The sequence below is a fragment of the Anabrus simplex genome, chromosome 6 (genome assembly GCF_040414725.1).
Source record: "Anabrus simplex isolate iqAnaSimp1 chromosome 6, ASM4041472v1, whole genome shotgun sequence".
In the NCBI taxonomy this organism is placed as follows: domain Eukaryota; kingdom Metazoa; phylum Arthropoda; class Insecta; order Orthoptera; family Tettigoniidae; genus Anabrus; species Anabrus simplex.
The window spans coordinates 343633633-343657407 of NC_090270.1; the positions used below are offsets into that span (position 1 = coordinate 343633633).

Below are 23775 nucleotides of genomic sequence, written 5' to 3' on the forward strand. Positions count from 1 at the left end.
CTTCCAGTTCCATTCTGATGTTATCGCTCCTTACATGGTGCTTGCGTGTCTCTTGGAGGGTAGATTGTAGGAACTTCATTTCATATGCTTGCAATTTACTAACTTCTCTCTCTTTTATTATACATGTTTCTAGGCTGTATGTGAGAATGGCACAAAGTATGACTTATACCGAGTCATCTTGGTTCTCATGGGCACTTTGTTATCCCAAAGTAGATGTCTTATGAGGTTGTAGAAGTTGGAACTGCTGGACACTCTATCTGCAGTACCCCTGCTGGAAATCCTACTCTAGAGGTACCTGTACACATCGAATGTTTTCACGTTCAAGCTTTATGTGGCAGCCATTATCTTTCATATTCATTTTCAGTGCAACATTTTTGTGCTAACTTTCATCTGATACTGTTTGAACTTTGCTACCCATTCATCAAGCCTAGTTTGTACCTCTAACTCTGTCTCTCCCCAGATGGCTACATCATCAGCAGACACCAATGTGTGTGTAGTTCTCCATCTTGTTTCCTTTTCAGGTCTTTAGGAATTACAGTAATGAATAGTAATGGTGAGAGTGCACTCCCTTGTTGGACACCCTGTGTGGTATTAAACCATTCGGAATGGCCGTCCAACACACAGAGTTACATTATGGTGACACACACACTCCCTCACTTATAATGGAATTAAAATAGTATACTGTACATTAACAATTATGAAATAATATTGCTCAAACACAGACACAATAAATGCACAGCTAGGTCTTCAAATACTAGAGAAACACAGTCTATCATTGTACAGGACACACGTCAGTCGGTAGTCTCACTGTCGCTGACACTGAATGGTAAGGAATCCCAAAGGCTGGAACCAGTCACAGTAAAATAGTCATTATACATAGATGAATGGTGAAGAGGAATTGTGTGGTGTGTTTTATATGGCCATATGCTCTTACTGTTGCCAACCTCAGTTGAGCTAATGAAGATGACATTAATGATACTGAATGAAATTAGGTAAGGAGATGGAAGGTATCAGCTGTGGCTTATGAATTGGAACTATCCTAGCATAACCGGGTGAGTTGGCCGTGCGCGTAGAGGCGCACGGCTGTGAGCTTGCATCTGGGAGATAGTAGGTTCGAATCCCACTATCGGCAGCCCTGAAGATGGTTTTCCGTGGTTTTCCATTTTCACACCAGGCAAATGCTGGGGCTGTACCTTAATTAAGGCCACAGCCGCTTCCTTCCAACTCCTAGGCCTTTCCCATCCCATCGTCGCCATAAGACCTATCTGTGTCGGTGCGACGTAAAGCCTCTAGCAAAAAAAAAAAAAAAAAAAAAAAAAAAAAAATCCCAGCATTTGCCTGGAAGTGAAAATGGGAAACTACAGAAAACCATTAACCCACGCGGCCACTCTGCTCGATCATACAGCCTTAATTACTGTAATTTGATTTAAGAACGCTGGCCCCGTGGTGTAGGGGTAGCGTGCATGCCTCTTACCCGGAGGCCCCGGGTTCGATTCCCGGCCAGGTCAGGGATTTTTACCTGCACCTGCGGGCTGGTTCGAGGTCCACTCAGCCTACGTGATTAGAATTCAGGAGCTATCTGACGGTGAGATAGCGGCCCCGGTCTAGAAAGCCAAGAATAACGGCTGAGAGGATTCGTCATGCTGACCACACGGCACCTCGTAATCTGCAGCCCTTCGGGCTGAGCAGCAGTCGCTTGGTAGGCCAAGGCCCTTCAAGGGCTGTAGTGCCAAGGGGTTTGGTTTTTAATTTAAGAATGAACTTATGCTTAACTGTCCAAGGGATCTTTATGTGCTCCATCATGTCGGAGAGTTAATGAGGTGAAATGAATGACATGATATATGATAGTAGTAGGAAGGGAGAGGGTGAAGCCTGGTGCCAGCACATAGCCTGGCTTGAGTCTGATAAGAGATTGTAGGAAAGAGCGAGAAATGACTAAACGCTTTTACAACAAGGAGGAGGTTTGGCAATTTTGATGTGTCAGCTATGCAACAGAGTTTGTCTCTTCAGCTATCAAAGAACCCATAATCAGCAACCCTGATGCACTTGGAAGACAACATTTTTACTCGTCAGCAAGTGAGTAATGATGATGATGGTGTTTATCAAGGTGAGATGATTAAGATGTAAAGTTCTTGTAGTTTGTGATAATTATGACACATGCATTTCTGTCCTGAGGTGTTCTGATTAGCTGTTGTAGAGAAGACCTATCCACTGTAGTATATTAGAAAGCCAGGAAGTCCTTCTCCTGCCTTTTCCATCCCTACCATGATGTGCTGAGACAATTCATATCTTTCAGGCCTATGGATATGACTAAGATATGCTGTTTTTCATATTTTAAAGCTGTGAAGCAGGTCTCTTCGATCCTACTATGCCTACGACTTCTTGGTTGCTCATCCATTCTGTCCTAGGTATTTTCAGCATGCATCAATATATCCACATCCCAAATACTTAGAGTTGATGCTCTGTAGCTACTTTAAGAGTCCATGATTCTAGTCCATATAGGACAGACCAAACGTAGCACTTAACAAATCTTCTAATTCGTAGATTTAAATAATGCTTCATTCGCATAAACCCACTTCTCGCTAACTTAGTCCTCGTCTTGATTTCTACATCTGTATTTAGTTGATAGTCAGTCTTTACTCTTTTAGAGTATTTTACCATTTATTTTTCATTGGTAATGGATCATTGTGACTTGTTGAGAACCATAACTTCAGTATTTTTGTTGTTGATACTCATACTGTATTTTGAACTGGCTACGTCAACTAGTCGAGTGATATGCTGTAGTCCTAGGTCTGAATCTGCAAGAAGGGCTGTGTCATTAGCGTATCTGATTCTCCATTCACTTTGGTGCCAGCTATTTTATTCTCAAGAGCCACTTTGAATATCAACTCTGAGTAGCCTAAATGTTGAAGAAAAGGGGCGACAGAATACATCTTTGGTGTATACATCTATGGATAGATTACCTATTTCATCTGACATGGATCCTTCCACTCATAATTTTGTCATCAGTAACGATTCTTCAGGAGTCCTATGTCTTTATTGTTGAGCTGAGTAGCTTAGGTGGTACACCGCTACCCTGAGCCTCAGTCCTTGCTTGGGTGCTCAAATATGTCAGCCTCGTGATGGTAGATTTACTAGCACATAAAAGAACTCCTGCGGGACAGAATTACTGCATCTCAGAGTCTCCAAAATCCATACAAATATAATTTGATTTTTTAACTTTTTTCTTTTTTTGCTAGTGGCTTTACGTCGCACCGCCACAGATAGGTTTTATGGTGACGATGGTATAGGAAACTCCTAGGAGTTGGAAGGAAGCGGCTGTGGCCTTAATGGAGGTACAGCCCCAGCATTCACCTGGTGTGAAAATGGGAAACCACAGAAAACCATCTTCAGAGCTGCCGACAGTGGGATTCCAACCCTCTGTCTCCCGGATGCAAGCTCACAGCTGCGCACCCGTAACCGCACGGCCAACTCGCCCGGTACAAATATAGTTAGTGGGACGTAAAAACCAATAATTTTTCTTTTTTAATGACAATGTATGACGCTGGACATGGTTGAAGGCTTTCTCGAAGTCTACAAAACAGGTGTGTATGTCCTCTTCATCTAAACAATTTTGTGCCAGCACATGAAGGGTAGAGGGTGTATCTCTTGTACCTGTTCCATTCCAGAAACAAATGCTCCCAATATCTACTTCACATCTTCTGTAGATTTTGTTATGAATGATTTTGAGAAGAATCTTCAGTACATGACTTGTGACTTATCAGGAAGAAGTCATTACAGCAAAATCGTTGTCACCACTGCTGCTGATGTTCCATAGTTTTTTTTTTTTTTTTTTGACTTCGTTCTCCAGTTTTTCAATCTTTACTAGAAAGGACAGTGAAGATGAAGCAGCTGATGGAGGCACCACTTGCACAGAAATTGACTGAAGTTCATAAACGCTTCACATTTCCATCGTTTGGTCAGCCATTGGTGATAGTTTATCAACATCCTCCTGTGAAATTACAACTATATTTTGGATATTACCTGAAGTTTATTTAGCCAGATGGTTTTAAACATTTTATTAGATAAGTTTGTTCTGCCATAACCTCCCATTTTTTGTAATAGTTGTATGGCATCATATCGTAGAGTTGTGTCTCACTGACAAGTTTTTTGATTTGGTGTTCTTCACTTTCCTTCTGCTCAGGTGCTGGTTACAAGGTTCCAAATGTTTTTGACAAACCTGTGTTCCAACTCTGTTAGTCATTTTCTTGGGATAGAAAACTGCTCTTTGGCCTAACGAAACCATATATCAGGTTTTTCAATCCAAGGAAGGGTAGTTTGATGCCAACTTTGTCGACTTATTGTCACAGTTTGGAATACTCGCTTGGCTTGTGACATATTTATGTATTTTCATAATTTGCGATCACGTCAGGGTCACTAATGGATAGGTTTCCTGTGTTTTGTTACTGACTAAGAAAATATCTATTAATTAGTATAAGGAGCTATGGTATTAGATACCTTAATAGAACACGTTTTTATCTGTTGTTTTTGTCAGTTTCTTTTTACAATACTTCACTCACTTCGCTAATATGAACGGAGAGACATGACTTCACATGAATATCCTTTCTCTTCAGTATTTTTGAATTGTTACTATGCAGTCCTCTGGTCAGACCAATCATCCTTAAAGTTCTGCCTTTAGATACAGTATTTATCGTGTTCTTTGAATTTGCTCTGTTTTTCAAGTCCACCTTCTATGTATTGATATTCTGCTCTCATACCAAGACAATCCTCTGTACTCTTTCAGCCTGTGCTTCACAATTAAGCAGGCTTATTCTGAATTATTTTATCTCTTTTCCTACTTGGAGTACCATAATTATAAGTCTTCCCTGCCTAGCACAAATTTTCATCTCCATTATTTCTTTTTTGATCATATTTTGCTTTTTAAGTGTAGTTGAGGGATTTTTATTTTCTGGGAGTATTTATCTCAGCCATAATTATCCCTCCAGGAATCATGTCATTGTGAAGATGCTTTTTATCTAGAGATGCCTTTGACTTCTTTATAAGGGACATGTTTTAATAATATTCTGCATAACTGACCCATGAGATTAACCAGCTTCAACTTGGATGTCTAGGATGTAGATATTTTATTTTTCAGTTTTGAAGCATCGATGTTTGGGAATTTATTCTAAAAAAAAAAAGTGTGTAGATTTTTTGGAAGTAATTGTGTTTATTATTTTCAGGTGATGTTGAGCTGCGGTTTAAGGGAAGTGAAGCTTATCTTCAAAACACTGCATATAATACAAATCCGTTAATTGTTCATGGCAATGGACTTAGTAAACTTGTACTTAATTCTCTTGGTAATTATTTGGCCAAGAGCTGGAATCCAGAGGATGGTTGCCTTAGTTGTTGGGATAATACCCTTCTGCTGGAAGATAAACCAGTAAGAACCTACTCACAACAAATCATTAATCTGTAGAAATTAATATCACTCTTATTAGAATGCTGTTTTTTTTAAAAATTAGTATTAGTCTGTAAGTTTGTTTATGCTCATAAACCTGACAGCAAGAAACATTCTCAGCAATTTTATCCTTCTTCAATCATCTTTTAGAGCTCCTCAGATTTACTGGGTGGCCCACTCTCTGCAATCTGGTGTTATGCAACCCACTGTGTTTACTACAATTTGGGAAAACTTTGGTTCTCCTCCCTAATCTGGGATAATAAAACGAGGTGTGTGGTTATGGGCTAGAAAACAGCGGAAATCATGAGTACCTCTATTCACTCATTATGTATACCCCAAATGAAGCTGTAAAACGAGCACAGATACGATGAACATATATGTTACCACAGGAGATGAACACACAGACCAGGAACAGGTATTGTATGGGCTGGTAACTGCGCGCTGTATGTCAAGCTTTGTAATAGCTCACTTAGGAGGGGCTCAGTTTGAGTATGATAGTGGACAGGGCTCGAGGTTACGGAGGTTCGAATACCACTCGAATAATTCTTTCCTTTTTTTTTTTTTACTGCCAGTTGTCTGGGATATGGCAAATTTGCATACTTAATAGTTTCCACAGACTGATTTGCCGTCACTATGGTGGGTTGGACCACGGAGAGGAGGTTTTAGCCTGTGTCAGGATGCATGCAACCAACATTCCAGTTAGCTATGTTGTAAGTGTTCCAAGGTTTGTAAGACACAAATAGGGCAAAGTGTGCTCCATTGGAACAATAACATGTGACATAGATAGGTATGTAGCTCCACAAACTCCTCTCTTTCGAGGTAGATCGCAACACAACAGAACACAAAACTTATTCACTCCCTCATGATGATGTATTCCAGTGAGAAGTATGTGCATATGTTACTCATCTATGGAGAAGCTAGATGTAATGCATACCAGGCATAACACCTGTATCAAGAACTCTGTTTGAATAGATGATAATTGACAGGCATGACATTTTAATTAATAATTAATGTTATTTGTTTTACGTCCCACTAACTACTCTTTTACGGTTTTCGGAGACACCGAGGTGCCGGAATTTTGTCCCGCAGGAGTTCTTTTACGTGCCAGTAAATCTACTGACACGAGGCTGACGTATTTGAGCACCTTCCCACCGGACTGAGCCAGGATCGAACCTGCCAAGTTGGGGTCAGAAGGCCAGCGCCTCAACCGTCTGAGCCACTCAGCCCGGCAGCATGACATTTTAGAGTGTAGAAAGATGTGTGGTGGCTACTGCGTCCCTGGGAAGGACACAGCTTCTTCAAGATCATCCCGTGACTTCTGCTCACAATGAAGAAGTTGTGTTGGACGCTATTCCCTATGAGAATCAAAATCTGTATCATCTGATGATCTAGCAGGCGTCAGTTTTTTGCAAGTCTCTCATAGTACATTGGCATTGCCCTAGCCATGAATCTACTATGCTGGCGTAGCAGGGGGAGAGATGATAATCCCACGTGGCACATCCCAGTGGCGGATGGGGGGGGTCCTAGACGGTGGACTTGAGGGAAATAAAATACCTCTCGTGGACTAAACACACAACCCCGTGTGGGTAGGGGATGCAGACGAAGAATACACCCACAGTATCCTCTGCCTGTCGTAAGAGGGGTGACCAAGGAATTGATTATATTAGAATCATGAAACTCTTTGTGATTAGTACCACCACGAGGGGAGCACCATGGGTCGCTTTTCCTTGCGCATAGTACCATTATCTTAGGTACCAAATAGGTTTGTGATTAGTAGCAAACGAGAGCGCGATGGCTTTTACAGTACCTGTGATTAGTAACACTATATGAGCGACACAATGGGATGGGAGAACCCATGGTTCTGGCTTGCTTATGATTAGTACCCACTATATGAGGAACACCACGGGATAGTACAAGTCTCTGTGGTTAGTACACTTAGGTGATGAACACCATACGGGTGCTGCAATGTGTGAAACACCATAGGTCTGTCTTCCATGTGCGAATTTCATTACCTGCAAGTAGTACCATAATGTGTGGAATACCGCGAGTCTATGCTACTTTTGATTAGTACCGCAACATGACAAATACCGTGGTTCTACTTTCCTAGTGATAAGTACCATTATGAGGGCCCGATGACTTGGATTTTGGACCCCTTTTGACTACAAGCATCATCGATTCAGTATTGTGCTACAGAAGCAGTCCCTTGGTCAGTAATACTATTGTTTTACGTCAGCTTCTGTGCATGTGAGGCACTGTGGGTCTGTTCCATTCATTCTTCGTCCTCACGTTTTAAATTCTGGCCAGTGGAGGATTTTGGACTCTTGATTTCATTTTGTCTCCTTTCGTACCATTAGGGGTCGGTGACCTAAATGTTAGGCTCCTTTAAACAACAATCATCATCATCAGCATCACTGCCTTGGGCTCCAAGTAGGCTGTGCAGTGGCACAAGCAGTGCATCTTACCAACTGGCACACTGGAGTGAAACACTGGCAACCAATAACAGATCAGTTATATTGGAATTAAGACGCATTCACCGTGCAGAGCGCACGGATCTCTCTGCCCTGATGACGAAAATACTTTATTTTACAATTTGCTTTACGTCTCGCCAACACAGATAGGTCTTATGGTGAAGATGGAACAGGAGTAAGGAAGCGGCCGTGGCCTTATTTGAGGGGCAGTGGAAAACCACGGAAAACCAGCTTCAGTGCTGCCAACAGTGGGGTTCGAACCCACTATCTCCCGGATGCAAGCTCGCGGCCCTAACTGCATAGCCAACTCGCTCTGTGAAAATACTACTGATTTTGTCATTCACTTTATGTGCAAGAGTGAATTATTCAAGTGGATATAAATTTCAAGTGTTGTGTTACTCAGGGAAAGTGAGATGAATCTTTGTAAGAAGCTTTTACAACCTCATCAGAGGCATTAATGAGATGAAATGAATGACATGATATATGATAGTAGGGAGGAAGAGAGTGAAACCTGGTGCCGGCACATAGCCTACTCCTGTCAAATACCACCAGGGTGTCTGCTCAAGGCTTTACGTCTCCATCTGATGGACGAATCGCCAACAACAGAGTCGCATGTCCTCCCTCCATATGAGCACTGCGGAGATATTTGGAATTTTATCCAGGCTTTTGGCACGCAATCTAGTGATCAGAAATTGTATACTATCTCCTCCCCTACCCTGCCGGCCAACATTCTGATGGTGAATTCTTTTTTTTGACCAACAGGATTCGAACTGGCTAACAATGGTGTCGGATCATGTACATTTCATGCCGTAACGATTATGACCACCAGGCGGGCTAAGCCTTTTAGGACTAATTTTAGGAAGTTATCAAAGTAAAATTCTAATTATGAGGGAAGTTGCATTTTGTGAAAATCCACAAAAAAAATATTTCCTTTTTGCAAAATTGTACATAATTTATGCAAAAAGCTTATCCCACTAATCATGGTATTGTTGTTGCAGTAAATAACAGATTAATATAAGATGTTAGCAAGGATATGAAATTACTGCCACCAATTTCAGTTTAAATAAACAACAATTTTCAAGCTTCTCATTCATGAAATAACTAGCCTTTTATCCCAGTGAGGCAGTAGGCTCTGCAGTTTTGTTGGTCTCCTGTTATGGCACAAAAGGTTTCCTCAGTCAGCAAACATCTTGTCCTTACGTATAGCTGCCGGGCTGAGTGGCTGAGACACTGGCCTTCTGATCCCAGTTTGGCAGGTTTGATCCTGGATCAGTTCTCTGGTATCAGCTCTGTGTCGGTTGATTTGCTGGCACGTAAATACTCCTGTGGAACTAAGTTTCGTCACCTCGTCTCTGAAAACCATAAAAGTACTATGGGCGCGCAGCAAGTTGGCCGGGTGAGCACGTAGGCAGGGAGAGAAGAGTTCCTGCCAGTACACTACTAATCAGTATTTAAAAACATTGATCCGCTTACCTTCTGCCACAAATAAAAGTTTTCAATTGTATCTTTCGTCACCCGACGATCAAAGTTATCAATTTCTGTTTTCAAGGACTCAGGTTGTGGCTTTTTCTTGCCCGGCCTGGACAAGATACCGCCTTCGTCACTATTACTGAGTTTTTTCCTTATACGCTGTATTGTTTGCTCTGAAACATTTTGCAGCCCTAAGTGTAGGGTTAGTTAGACATTTATTCTGACCTTCATCATGAAAAAAAAATGAAAATCCACAGCCTATTTCCAGTCATTCGACCGGGTCAGGAATGGAATGAATGAAGGCCCCGTTTAGCAGCGAGGATAGGAATTGTGCCGGCTTCCGAAGCCTTTCGCACTCCTCTGGGGCAACACATAACTTTATAATTCCTTCATTTAAGTTTCTAGCCTCACAGTGAATTGTTTTATCCCTTGGTCTTGCTGCCATTTTACGGGTTTATTAAACCAAGTTCGCTATGACGTATAATAAGAACTAGAAACTATAAATGATATAAAAAGCACTAACGAACGATGACCTATTACTCCCTACAGTGCACTGATTCATATGTCCATTCCCACTCACACGTCATCCCGCAAGAGCTACAGAACACCCGGGTCATTAGGAGCAATGTCGAATGTTGTGCGCATGCTCAACCTGCCGCTTTCACTTGTCCTCTTCCTACCCAAGTGCTTGTTCGGCCATCTCTTGACGCGTCTATGTTAGCTAGTCATTCGTAAAGCTATTAACGTTATTATTTATGTGTAGTTTACAAGCTGCAGCATGGAATGGAGAGAAAAAAATCTGGATTCAGACTAGTATATATGGTATTTCTCCAGTCAAAAATTCAGAAAAATAAAGTGTATCTCTCTCTTTGAAATTAAGACAGATACCAAATGTAGTTGACTTGGCTGGTAACTTCACGAGTGCAGTAATTTGGTTACAGGATGTCTGTAATAAAAACACATAAGGCATGTTTTGATTGGAAGGTGATAGATAAGAGACCAATGGACAAAACAGAAGCCACCTTTATGAAACAATTAGAACACTCTATCCAGTCAGTTTGAACTTTCATTAAATAATTTTCTTTACAGTGTGTTTCAGAGACTTGTACTCCATCATTAGGTAGCGACATGGGGACACATTGTTATTCTACTTAGCAGCAACAGCAGCAGGTGGTTTGGAAATGTAGGAGTGCACAGTAGATATCAAAGGAACATACTTTAAACTTAAAAATCTTTATACCTGAGTACTTAAAGGATTTATTAAGTAAAATGGTTAACTATTAGTATACTGGTACATACATACTATCCGCACACTTTATCTTGGTGCATTTACATTCTAGGGCTGAATCGGTCGACCTCGGCGATCTTCGAGATTCATACCGGCAACCTCTGAAACACAAACTATGAATCGCTTAAGCATCGTTGTGCGACATCTGGCGTAAACTTTACGTACTGGTACTGTTGTTGTTTACACATCAAAGTCAAAGTATAGAATTCATGCTAGGAACAAGATTCGCATCGAGAGATATGTTTTATAATGTTATATAATGTGTATGTGACATAGTTGTTGGCTTAAGATGATAACGGCTTAGAAATTTCATATCGATCGATCATCTTCTCGATTCAATTCAGATTTCATTTTCATACAGTTGGCAGCACCAGGCAGCACTATCGATACCGGGACAACTCCCTCCTTACTCCTCACCCCGTACACAAATGCATCAAGATAAAGTGTGCGGACAGTATGTAAAATAAAAAAAAGATAAAAGTAATAATAAAGTTCTCCAGAGCATGGGTTGCACTGAATTTACCTTGCAGAATCATGACCAAAACGTAGAAAGTACAACATATCTTTCGGATGTAGTGTTTTCACACATTATTGTAAAATTGAATACCATTGAGAAAGAATGTTTTTGATGCATTTGCTATTTGAGATAATGTGTACATGTATTTTAGTATTGTCTATAGATTGTTGCTATTCAGTGTTGTATTAGGAGCAATACTTATCTTTTAATTTTCTCAATACAGTCTTCTCTAATTGCATATGCTTCATTATAATTTGTAAATTCTTAACATTTGATGTGTTCAATTTCAGGTGGAATCGTATCCTACTGTGCTGATTGCAGTATTCATTGAACAACCAACTCCATTCCTAGAAGAATTTCTGAACAAGATCTACAACTTGGCATATCCAAAGAATAAGCTTCATCTTTTTATTCACAATTTTGTAAGTGTTGTATCATTTGAAAACACTTTTCTCTATAATTTAATCACATGGTTCGTGGTGTGGGTTACTGTAGTACCATCCTAGTTCGTGAATCATGGCCAACGGCTGAGTGGCCTAGTAAGTGGATACCTGTTGCTATGGAATGGGAATGGGCATCTCGGACATATTCCGAGTCGTGGCCCTCCTTGTGCTCAGGCGGCTAGGACTATACAATCACCTGGTAGAGGAGAAATCCTCACTGGACTACGTGTAAGTAAGGGTAGCATCCTGCTTCACAGAATTTTCATTGAGCATTTAAGCAAGCCTCAGGCCTATGGGAGTAACAGAGTCCCACTCCCATTTGACAGGCGAGGGACTCCTTGGAAACAACTTGGGGAATGTAATGCAATTTGATGGGAAGCTATCAATATTATTGGGGTTTATGGAAGAAAGAAAGTGGAACTGGCCGAGTCATCATTGATGCATCTGGATGTGTTAGGAGTTAATGATAATTGAGTAAGGGGAGATAACGAGGAAGTGATAGGAGATTATAAAGTGTACTTGATGGGTGTTAAAAAAGAGAACACCAGAGTGTGGAGTTTATCAGGAATACTATCACATGCAACATAGTTTCTGTTAGGCATGTAAATGAGCAAATTATATGGGTAGACTTAGCAATTGGAGGAATTAGGATGAGAATTGTCACAGTATATTCACCATGTGAGGGTACAGATGAAGTTAACAAGTTTTATGAAGCATTGAGTGACATCGTAGTCAGGGTGAACAGCAAGGATAGGATAGTGCTAATGGGCGATTTCAATTCAAGAGTTTGAAATTGAACTGAAGGATACTAAAGGGTGATTGATAAATGTGGGGATGATATGGAAGCCAATAAGAATGGAAAGTGTTTGCTGAACTTCTTTGCCAGTATGGGATTAGCAGTTATGAATACATTCTTCAAACGTAAGGCTATTCGCTGCTATACATGGCAGGGTCGGGGCACCAGATCATACTGGACTGTATCATAACCGACTTTGAATTCAGGAAATCTGTTAAGAATATGAGGGCATTCTGGGATGACTATCTGATCTGTAGTGAACCAAGTATCTCTAGGCCTGGGATAGAGAGAGTGAAACCTTTCTGCAGGCGAATAAGGGTGAAAAACCTCCTGGATGAGAAAATTAGACAAAGGTAGATGGATATGATTAATAAAAAGTTCTAAACAGTGGATTGTAAGTAGGTTCAGGATATAGAAGGAGAATGGGTGGCATAGAAGGATGCTGTTGTAGAAATAGCTAGGGAATGCCTAGGAACAGCTGTGTGTAAAGATTGGAAAAAGCGAACATCTTGGTGAAATGATAAAGTGGAAGTAACTTGTAAACGTGAAAAGAAGGCGTATCAGAAATGGTTCCAAAGGAGGACTTACATGCAGACAGGGAATTGTATGTAGATGAAAGAAGCAGAGTGAAATAATTAGTTGTTGAATCCAAAGAGAAGTTCTGGGAAGATTTTGGTAATAAACTGGAAAGGCTAGATCAAGCATCAGGGAAACCTTCGTGGACAGTAATAAAGAATCTTAAGAAGGGAGGGGAAAAAGGAAATGAATAGTATTTTGGGTAATTCAGGTGAACTTATAATGGATCGCAGGGAATCACTGGAAGGAATATTTTCAAAAACCTGAACGTGAAATGAAATCCTCCTGGTGAAGTCACGAACAGCTGGTCCTGTGGTGTAGGGTAGTTTGCCTGCCTCTTACCTGGAGGCCCTGGGTTCGATTCCTGGCCAGGTTAGGGATTTTTACGTGCATCTGAGGGTTGGTTTGAGGTCAATTCAGCGTACGTGATTACAATTGAGGAGTTATCTGATGGTGAGATGGCTGCCCTGGTCTAGAAAGCCAAGAATAACAGCCAAGAGCATTCATCATGCTGACCACATGACACCTCATAATCTGTAGGCCTTCGGGCTGAGCAGGGATCGCTTGGTCGACCATGGCCCTTCAGGGCTGTTTTCTGTGATGGTTTATTTTAAAGTCACAAACAACCAAGCTCATGGGGAGGAGGAAAATGATGTTGGTGAAATTGCACTTCAGGAAGTGGAAAGGATGATAAATAAATCCCATTGTCGTACAGCAGCAGGAATAGGTGTAATTAGACCTGAAATGGTGAAGTATAGTGAAAAGGCAGGGATGAAATGGCTTCATAGAGTAATAAGATTAGCATAGAGCATGAGAAAGATACCTTTAGGTTGGACAAATGCAGTAATTGCACCTATCTATAAGGGAACAGGAAGAATTGCTACAACTATTGAGGTATGTCATTAATCAGTATACCAGGCAAGGTGTTCATTGGCATCTTGGAAGGGAGGTTGTGATTCAACCAGTGTGGTTTCAGACCACAGAGGGGCCAGGTTTAGATTTTCACCACATTATGGGAAGATGCTACGAGAGGAATAGACAGTCATGTCTGTTTTGTAGATCTAGAGAAGGTATACGACAGAGTACCAAGGGAAAATAAGTCAGCAATTCTTTGAAGTTTTTATATCTCACTATCACTAGAAAAAGCAGTTCATTTACGTATGACATTTATAGGAAACCAACACAGACTTGTAATGTTATAAGAAATGATTTTCACCATCCAGACACTCAAAAGAAAGCAGTTTTTTACAGCCTAATATATACGGCCCTCAACATCCCTCTGTCGGCCATTAATTTCAAAAATGTCGTTTACATTTATAATATAGCCTTTAGTAATGGTTACGATAAGCATTTCGTTGATAAAATAATTGATAAACTAAAAAAATAAGCCCTCCACGTCCCGTACTAAAGGACTAAAAAGTAAAAAGTAGTACCTCGCTTTCACGTATAATAACACCGGCCTGCGAAGATTTTCCGGCAAAAGTAATTGTATGTGATATACAAAAAAAGTGTTCTTCTATAAAAAATAATACCAGTTGTTTTGTATCACATACAGATTTGTCACAAGACAATCTCATGTTTATGCTAATGGAGCTTCGTTATTGTAAATGAGGTTTGGATTGGTTGTATGGAATTCAGATGTGGACATGTCTGAGAGAAAATATTGTATGTGCTCTTTTTTGGAAGGGAGTAGGTAATCATACAAGAACACCGGAAGAACAATTAAAAAACAGTTGTATTTCCCGGGTAATGAACTACGAATGCAGTCGGGCCGTGGGTTCAGTACCGCCAAGGCACCCAAGACGACATCACGCTGGATCTCCTCAGGGATTTGATCCATATTAAAAATGCTTATAGGAAAAGATGGCAAAGATTTTGTGACCCAACTGACTGGGCGGAATACTTGCAGCTAGCCCGGAAAGTACAAAATCGATTGCTGGAAAGAATGATTGAAAAATGGGAGGAACTTTGCCGTCAGATCGTGAATTTTGGCGGATTATACTGTATATAAAATGTTAAGCATTCAATTATAAATTTCAGTATAATACCATAGCGAAACACGGGTATCTTGCTAGTATATATATATGGTATATAAAATTCTTTATCCTTCTCGAACCAGTGGAAAGGTATAGCAATTTATGATCAAGCAACAACAATTTGATAAGATTTTTGATTACAAATTGAAAGAGTGTACGATAAAAATGGAGTGTACAAATAGGTATAAATTAATTTGGCATTTACAGTTTTTTTTTCTACACTACATCATTTCCCAAAACACAGCTGATAATAAGTGAAAGGAGAACCAACATGATGAAAAGACAGTTCATCCAGAGCCTATAGGTAACTAATAAAGCCCACAAACATAACAGCAATGAATATAATAATTAAATCTAAAACCAATGCTAATGGTAGGAGGCTGCTTGGAAAATGCAATAGTGGGTAAATATGTGATGAGTGCGTGTAAAGATGTGAAACATTAAAAGGGAAACTTTATACAGAATACAAAGCTTGTACAACCTATGATGTAAAGGGTCAGGATGAGAGAAATAGGATCCAGAAAAACACAACGCGGGATGTACGTCAGCCATGTGGATAAAGAGGTTATGGTCATTCAGTTCCATGATTGTAATTGTAGATAATGCACATTTTCAGCGCAGGTTTTCCTGATTGTCCACAATACGCAGACCACTCCCCCAACCCCTGCAAAGTTGCCCATAGAAAAGAATAGTTGAGTTAAAATTTAGATAGAATGGTCTCCATGTCTCTCACCTCAAGGTACAGCAGCAAAATGATGGGCAGAGAAAATTCTCATACTGTGACAAGGTCCTCTGCTCATTCCAGTCTCGATTCCACCTGCCAAAATAGGCAAGGTGGCAAGAATATATAGCTGGTGAGATGATTCTAGAAAGTATGAGCATGACAAACAGCTGAGCCAATGACGTATTATGAAAACAAGGAAAACAGATGAGTATCCAATATGGAAACAAGTCAAATTTCCACGGGAGGGAGTGGAGGAATAAATGTCAAAACATATGCAGTGTGGATGTGAAGAGGTAAGTTCAAAAAAACTGTAAAGTCTATATATAGAGCACATGAAGTAGGATGGCACATTGACTATATGATGCAGTTTGAGAAGCGCCAAAATTGGCTGGTAAACAAGTGAAAAAATACAAAGGGAGGGCTGTACAGTATTAAGAAGAGGACATTTGAGTCATCAGAAGAAACTGAAACTTTTAAAACTTCAGGTAGAACTCTTCTGGTCTCCGGAAACACAAGCACATCCGAGCATGTTACACTGAACAAGCACTTTACTCCTCTACTTGCCACAGAAGACAGCATGTTTAAATGAAGCAAAGGTGTTAATTTGTATGGAAATAGTAAGAACATTAGGGGACAGTAAGGGGAAACATAGACACGAGTACACACTGATTGTTTCTTTAAATCATGTAGAAATGGGGTGATTAACACAGAATGAGATGGCTTTAAATGACATAAATTATATTTTTGAGCATTTACATAGTAATAAATCAAAGAACTGTATTCTATAGCATAGATCTCTATCTGCTATTTTGTTTTCAGATTGATTTGGTTAATGTATGTCCTTGATTTTTAAAAAATTAAAAAGACTGGCAGGGCTAGTATTTTCTTCTGAGTGCTTGTGAATTAGTAACATAATTATTATATTTTGAAATCCGGTAATTAATTTAAATACTATATACAATTTTAAATAAAAATGATGGCCTAATTTTGTATGTTTGACTATATTTTTCATTTTCTCTTTTAGGTTGACTATCATAAGGAACTGGTTGATAAATTCTTGTCTAAATATGGAGATGAATATAAAAGCTTAAAGAGAATTCACCCTGGTGATAGAATGAATGAGAAGGAAGCAAGAGAATTGGCCATGTAAGTTATTCTTTACATATACATAGGTAAGTCAAATACAAACAAGCCATTTAGATTTTGGCTCCTGTTTGGTGCGCATGTAGTTTGAAGCAGTTAAAGCAGGCAAGCTGTGGTCTCTGGGAGGGGCGTTGTAGCCTGGGATGTATAGTCCTTCAGTCACCCTCAGAGAGAGTGGTACACCCATGTGTTGCGCAATGCATCATCATCATCATCAAATTTCTTGTCCGAGAAAATGTTAAAACTGCCAAAATTCATCGCCGGTTACACGCACAGTTTGGGGACAGAACCCTCTCGTGGGCCTGGGTGAAGTACTGGTGTAATGAGTTCAAGGATGGACGTGTGAGAGTTATAAACATGCCACCCCTGCACCAGTATCACAGCGTAGAACATTGTAATTGTTTGAGGGTTTATTGAAGTTGATACCTGAATAACTGTGCTTCAGATCAGCCATGGGAGTGTTCTGACAATCGTCTGGAAGAACCTGGGATTCCAAAAGGTGTCAGCTCAGGTCTCAAGGCTACTGAATGAAGAGCAGAAGGCTGCATGGCTTGTAATATCTCGCGAGCTTCTGACAACGTATGAGGCAGAAGGTGATGCCTTTTTGAGACTAATAATTATTTGTGATGAGGCCTGGATCCACCATTACACTCAGACATCAAAAAGGACCAATATGGAGTGGTGGAGGCGCGGTGAGAGGCCAGCGGTGAAAGCCAAGACGTGGTTGTTTGCTGGTTGATTTCCTCGAGGAATGTTGGACTGTTACTGCAGTCTTCTTCGCCAGGTTCGCAACACCTACAGGTCAAGAAGGTGCGTTTTTCCCAGTCAGATCTGTATGGCTCCTTCATGACAACGCCAGACCCCACAGCGCAAGACTAACCCAGCAAACATGCGCACAAGTGCTCTGGACTGTCCTGCCACATACACCGTATAGTCCAGACTTGTCACCATGTGACTCTCACATGTTTGGGGCACTAAAGGGTGTCTTGGTGGAGAGCGCTTCACAGCCATTGAGGAAGGGGCAACAGTAATTTGTGGGAAGTATATGGAAGTGGAAATTGTGAAGAGAGTACTGAATTACTGGATGAGATTAAAGAGAGGAGAAGGGGGCATATTGCTGCAAGCTGCTTATCAGCAACAGCTCAAAGTATGCATGGGGAGAGCTGGTTGGTGAAGGTCAAAATGAATGTGGAAAGGCTGGGACTGGGGTACATATGGTACGAGGATTGGGGTAAAAGGGGAAGAGGGTTTTGGAGAATTATTATAAAGAGGGTAAAGGAGATCCAAATGCAAAGTCAGATGGAGGAATATTGGAGGAGAGTGACCCTGAGTATATTTAATAGGATAAGCCAAGTGGTGAGGATAAGTATTACTAATGTAGATAGTTCTGCAAGAAGAGATTTATTATGGGGGAAGTTGGGTTTATACAAGGAGGGGGGCTGGACACGGATAAAGGACAATACCTTATGTATGTTGTGTGGTGAAGTGAGGGAAGATGTGCATTTGTTATCAATATGTAAAGAAACTCAAAATGTGAGAGGGAAAATATTAAGTGAGAGACAGCAGGAATTGTTAAAGTATCCTGATAATGAACAGCAAATTATTGGATGGGTGGTAAGAAAGCAGAAAACGGTATTTAAGTGCAGTGAGGAAATTATGTATAAAGGAGGTGGACATGTGATTCATGCACAAGACACACTTGGATATAGAGAGGAGTTATTGTGTGTGAATACTGCAATATTAGTGCAATGATGAAATTATATTTAATGGTAGTGTACATTGGGGTTTGATGTGTTTTGTTTTGTGTTAGATATTTTGGGTTTGGGGTCAATATAGAGTATAAGGAGTGTGTGAGGGTGTTGGGTTCCTGGTATATAAAATAAGATGAAATGAGACAAATAGGGCACCGAGGCTTGGCAAGCATATGGGAGGGAAGTGGGTTGAATCAGCAGATGGTCTCAGATAACAGCAGAGATCTGCGCATGACAGTGAGGCAGGTCAGGGCAGGGAGCATGCAGCCTTGTCGAGTATCAGTGAACTATGATTCAAGGACAGGGTGGTGCATTGTTCTAGGTCGTGGCTTGCGAGTCTAGAGCTGACCCAGGCTTGACATGTATGTAACGTTTTGCCGTTTACCATTTGAATACAGTTCATTCATGCAACTATTAATTCATTAATTCATTCATTTATTCAGTTCATTCATATGTCTGTTGTAAATGGAGGATAAATCTGTACAGACTGGTTATATAAATAAAACCAATGAGGAGGCGAAACAGACATGCCCAGCTACCTTCTTTGGAGATGAGATGAAGAAATTGCCTATCGAGTGGCAAAAGTGTATGGATAGGATGGGGACTTGCATCGAAAAGTAAGAACATTGTAAAATGTATGTAATTTTGATAAGTGAAATAGTTACAATAAAAGGCTTGTTTATGTTTAACTCACCCTCATGTGTTTTTGTACAGTATTTGCATTACAAATTGTCTCATCATGCTGTCTGGCAGCAGTGATGGGGAAAGTACAAGATAAAAGTAATTAGGCTCAATTACAGTCACCTGAGAAAAATTTTACTTAGTTACAAATTACCTTTTCAACAAGTAAGCAGTGAAACTACAATTACAATTACTTTCGGGAATAACTGACATTTTTTTCACAGCGGAGTGGAATGATACCAATGTTTGCAAGGGAAAATACATTGTAGATACGATACGGACTTTTGGGCTTATACCGTGTTAAGAAAACAAGGTGAAACTCTTTACGTTTGACAGAGAACTCTGCCCTACATCTTCAGAAGAAAATCTTGACTGCTCACGAGGAAGACTTCTACAGTTTGAATTTAAGGATGTTTTACTGTTGGAGTTGTAGTGGTATGCTCACTCATCACCAGGTGACTCGCTGCATGCTGGCACAGCACTCCAAGCGGGAGATGACGACATCGGCAAGCTCCAGTTAAGATGTTCTGTCACACTGTGTATGCATGAGAAGTAACATAGACAACATCAGACGAATGAGGGACAAATGTGGTAGAAGAAATAAATAGAAACTAATAAAATAAAATGCAACAAAAAACACGAGGATAGAATAGAAGAGAGCTGAAGAATGGAAGGAAGGTATGTGGAGAAAACCGGAGGATGATAACGATGTGAGTGTGGGAGGGGCATAACCGCTATACACACAAGACAGCTGGCAATGAACCAACTGTTGATGACTAATGTACACCGTATCACATCATCCTCTGGTTTTCTCCACATAATTTCTTTCCATTCTTCAGCTCTGTTCTATTCTATCCTGGTTCTTCCATTGCATTTCATTTTGTTAGTTTCTACTTATTTCTTCTACCACTTCGTCCCTCATTCGTCTGATGTCCTCTCTGTTAGTTCTCTCACACACACACACACACACACACACGATGTGATAGATCTTAACGTTTTCATCAGCTCCCACTTGGAATACCAGCGCTGTGCCTGCATACAGTGAGCCATCTGGTGACGAACGAACGTACCACTATAGCTCCAACAGTAAGGCATTCTTAAATTCAAACCCTCATTGTAGACGTCTTCCTCATGAACAGTAGAGATTTTTTTCTGAAGATGCGGAGCAAAGTTCTGTGTGAAACGTAAAGAGTTTCATCTGGTTTTCTTGACACGGCATAAGCCCAAAAGTCGGTATCATGTATGGACCATGAAAACATTAGAAAAATACCGTATAATCTCTAATACCACCACTGTTTTTTCAAAAATATTGCTTCCAAAATTGGGTGCGGGTCTTATTTAAAATTTGGGAAATTTATCTTTCCGAATGCACGTAAATCGGACATCACCGCCGGCGCGGCTTGGCAGCAATGCTCTCTCTGCTCTCAGTGTACGCTACTTCCGCGCTTGGCGTCAGTCTCACGCACGTTCTCGGAGTATCAACATGAATTCCACAAAGTGTTTGCGATCTTTTATTGCGAGTGAGAAACTGAAAGTTGTTCGGGAAGCCGAAATTATTGGAAATAGTGTCGCTGGTAGGAAATTCGATATTGATGAGTCGTGTATTTGCGATTGGAGAAAGAAGAAATATGTGCTATTAACATGTAGTGGTGATTGTAGAGCTTTTCGTGGATTGAGTGTACAGTTTCCAGAAATTTAAGAAAAACTTTATAAATATGTGACAGAAAGGCGGGAATTGTGATATGGCGTGTCAACCAAAATGTGTCAGCTAAAGGCATTAGAGATCGCAAAGGAACTTTCATCAGAAGGGTTTAAGGCAAGCCGAGGATGGGTTTGTAATTTTTATAAAAGAAATGGGTTGAGCGTACGAAGGCGTACCTCAATTTCACAGCGTCTTCCTGGTGCCCACGATGAGAAGTTATTGTCGTTTCAGTATCACATAATTGGGTTGCAGAACAAAAATGCATATTTGCTTTCCCAAATTGGCAGTGCAGATCAGACACCAGTCTACTTTGAAATGCAAGTGGACAGGACTGTGAATATTAAAGGTGCGGAAAGTGTTACCATTAGAACAGGTGGTAATGAAAAACAATGGTATACGGTAATGTGTATTCTCGCGATGAAACCAAATTGCCGCCGTACATTGTTCTCAAGCAAAAGATGCTTCCTAAAAATCTACCCGCTGGTGTTATCGTCAGATCTCAGAACTCCGGCTGGATGGACAGTTCACTTGTGGAAGACTGGGTAAAGTGTGTCTGGCAACGTCACCGTGGTGCATTATTGGGACAGAAGAGCTAGCTTGTTCTCGACAGTTACGCGGCCACACAACAGACGCTATGAAGAAACATATCACGGATGGGAAAACCGACTTACCAGTCATTCTGGGTGGGATGACGTCTGTGCTACAGCCGCTGGATGTCTGTGTGAACCGTCCATTTAAAGCAGCTTTGAAACAGCTCTATACAGAATGGACGGCAGCTGATAATCACACACTGACGCCAACTGGTCGCATTCAGCCCCCGGAAGTTCAGCTGCTGTATTCGTTGATTTTGACGGCATGGAATCGTATCCCTGGAGACCTCATACGGAAGAGCTTCAGGAAATGTATCATTTCTAATGCTATGAATGGCAGTGATGACAACATTTTGTGGGGAAGGTGATGGTGATGAAAGTTCCGAAGTTGGTACTGATGATGATCATGATATTGAATGAACTCGTTGGATATGGTTCTGGAAATGTTTGTTTACTTTTATTTGTATTTTCTAATCATTTGATGTGCGTTAATAAAGATTGTAAATAATTTTGACTTCACTTTTTTTTTTTTTTAAATTTTGTTTTTTCCCAAATAAGGGTGTGGGTCTTATTCGGTGGCGGGTGGTATTGGAGATTGTACGGTACTTCATTTTGTGTTTTTAGCGTACAGACGTAAAGTGAGACTAAACAGACATTAAACATTCTTGGTCCAAAGCAAGGTTTATAGCCACATTCTTGTTACATTCAGCACTCTGAAGTTAAACATGTATTTTTTTTCTTTCTTTTCTAGTAACTATTTCCAGATGAAGTCGTGTGACTATTTCTTGAACTTGGAGAGTGAAGCTCATCTAGATAACCCTCACAGTTTGCGGCTACTGATTGAACAGAATAGGTAAGTGCAGTGTTTCTCACAGTTACTAGCAATATAAAGCATTCCTATTTAGTTGTAATTATTTTTTTGACCATTCAGAAATTAACTCAGTTCTATGCTACTGCTGTTTTTCTGGAGGTTTCACAAAACTCAACATCTATAAAATGATCAGTTTTGAGATATTGTCTTAGCACTAGCTGCATTCATTGGCATAGTCGAAATTTAGGTAAATGGGGACGAAGTTATGGAGTTTTCACAAAACTTAACATCTACTGACAATGGGTTTTTACGAAAGTGAACATCTACACTGCACTTACTGAAACTTGATATCTATATATGTAAAACACAAGGCGTTTTTTCATGTAAGTCGCCAACAATACTCCAGTTGACTGATTTTTTTGAAATGTGATGTACATACTTGATTTTAAATCTAAAGGTCAGGAAATTTTGAAGAAGGAGCCTCCATTCAAAATGACTGATGTCCATGTTTTGCAATATAAGAAGGGACAGGTATCCGTGAAAACAACACACGCAGAGTCCAGTATTAAAGTTCTCAAGCCGAGGATAAGTAATGCAAAGACCATTGACACAGCTGTGAAACTTCCATTCTTAAATCACATTAGTGAAGAAAAAGTGCTGACATAAAGAATTTCCTGATGTGTCGTCACAAGAAGCTTTAACATTGTATGAAAACATGTGCGGGGATTGTCAGAAGAATGGTGAGGATGAAGCAGTGTCTGTGTACTTTGATGAAGAAACTTCATTAACATTGTGTTTATCAGTGAAGTGCCCTGTTATTTTTAGGACTTCATTATTGATGATATTTTTGGACAATTAATATATAATACATATGAACAAAGGCATATAAATGCCTAAGATTCTTCCTTTCATTGCACAATATGCTTTAAATGTCTAAGGATAGTAGGTTTTTTCCTTGAAAATTTTGATTAAGAAGTTTAGAAACTGATAATAGAAGTGCATAGATGTTGACTTTTATAAAAAAATCTGTTTTTTTTTTAGGGTTAGTTTAGAGACAGTATTTAGCTATAAAAATATGTAAAATATCCACTTTCATTTCTATCCTTTTCTTTAAACGGATATTAGCTGCAAAAATACTTGTTTCATTTGTGAGTTAAAAAATATCTCTCCTGAAAATTTATAATTTTGTAGATGTCAAGTTTTGTGACCCCCCCCCTCAATTAATTATATACATCCTCCATGAGCACTGTTTATGGCAGTCAAGTATACAGATATACTAGTTAGCTTTCAGTTTATTGATGATATGTTTTGAATTTTTATGATATATATGGAACAAGCCATG

General features: G+C 40.1%; 1 protein-coding gene across 2 annotated transcripts in view; it reads left to right on the forward strand.

The window, feature by feature from the left end:
* Positions 1–23775, forward strand: part of Plod (procollagen lysyl hydroxylase) — a 243681-nt gene that overhangs the window by 112402 nt on the left and 107504 nt on the right. For both annotated transcript variants that reach the window (XM_067148905.2, XM_067148906.2), the window contains 4 exons: positions 5220–5419; positions 11471–11602; positions 16780–16901; positions 22374–22475. In XM_067148905.2, the coding sequence (XP_067005006.2) occupies positions 5220–5419; positions 11471–11602; positions 16780–16901; positions 22374–22475 (556 nt within the window). The remainder of the gene's footprint in view (positions 1–5219; positions 5420–11470; positions 11603–16779; positions 16902–22373; positions 22476–23775) is intronic.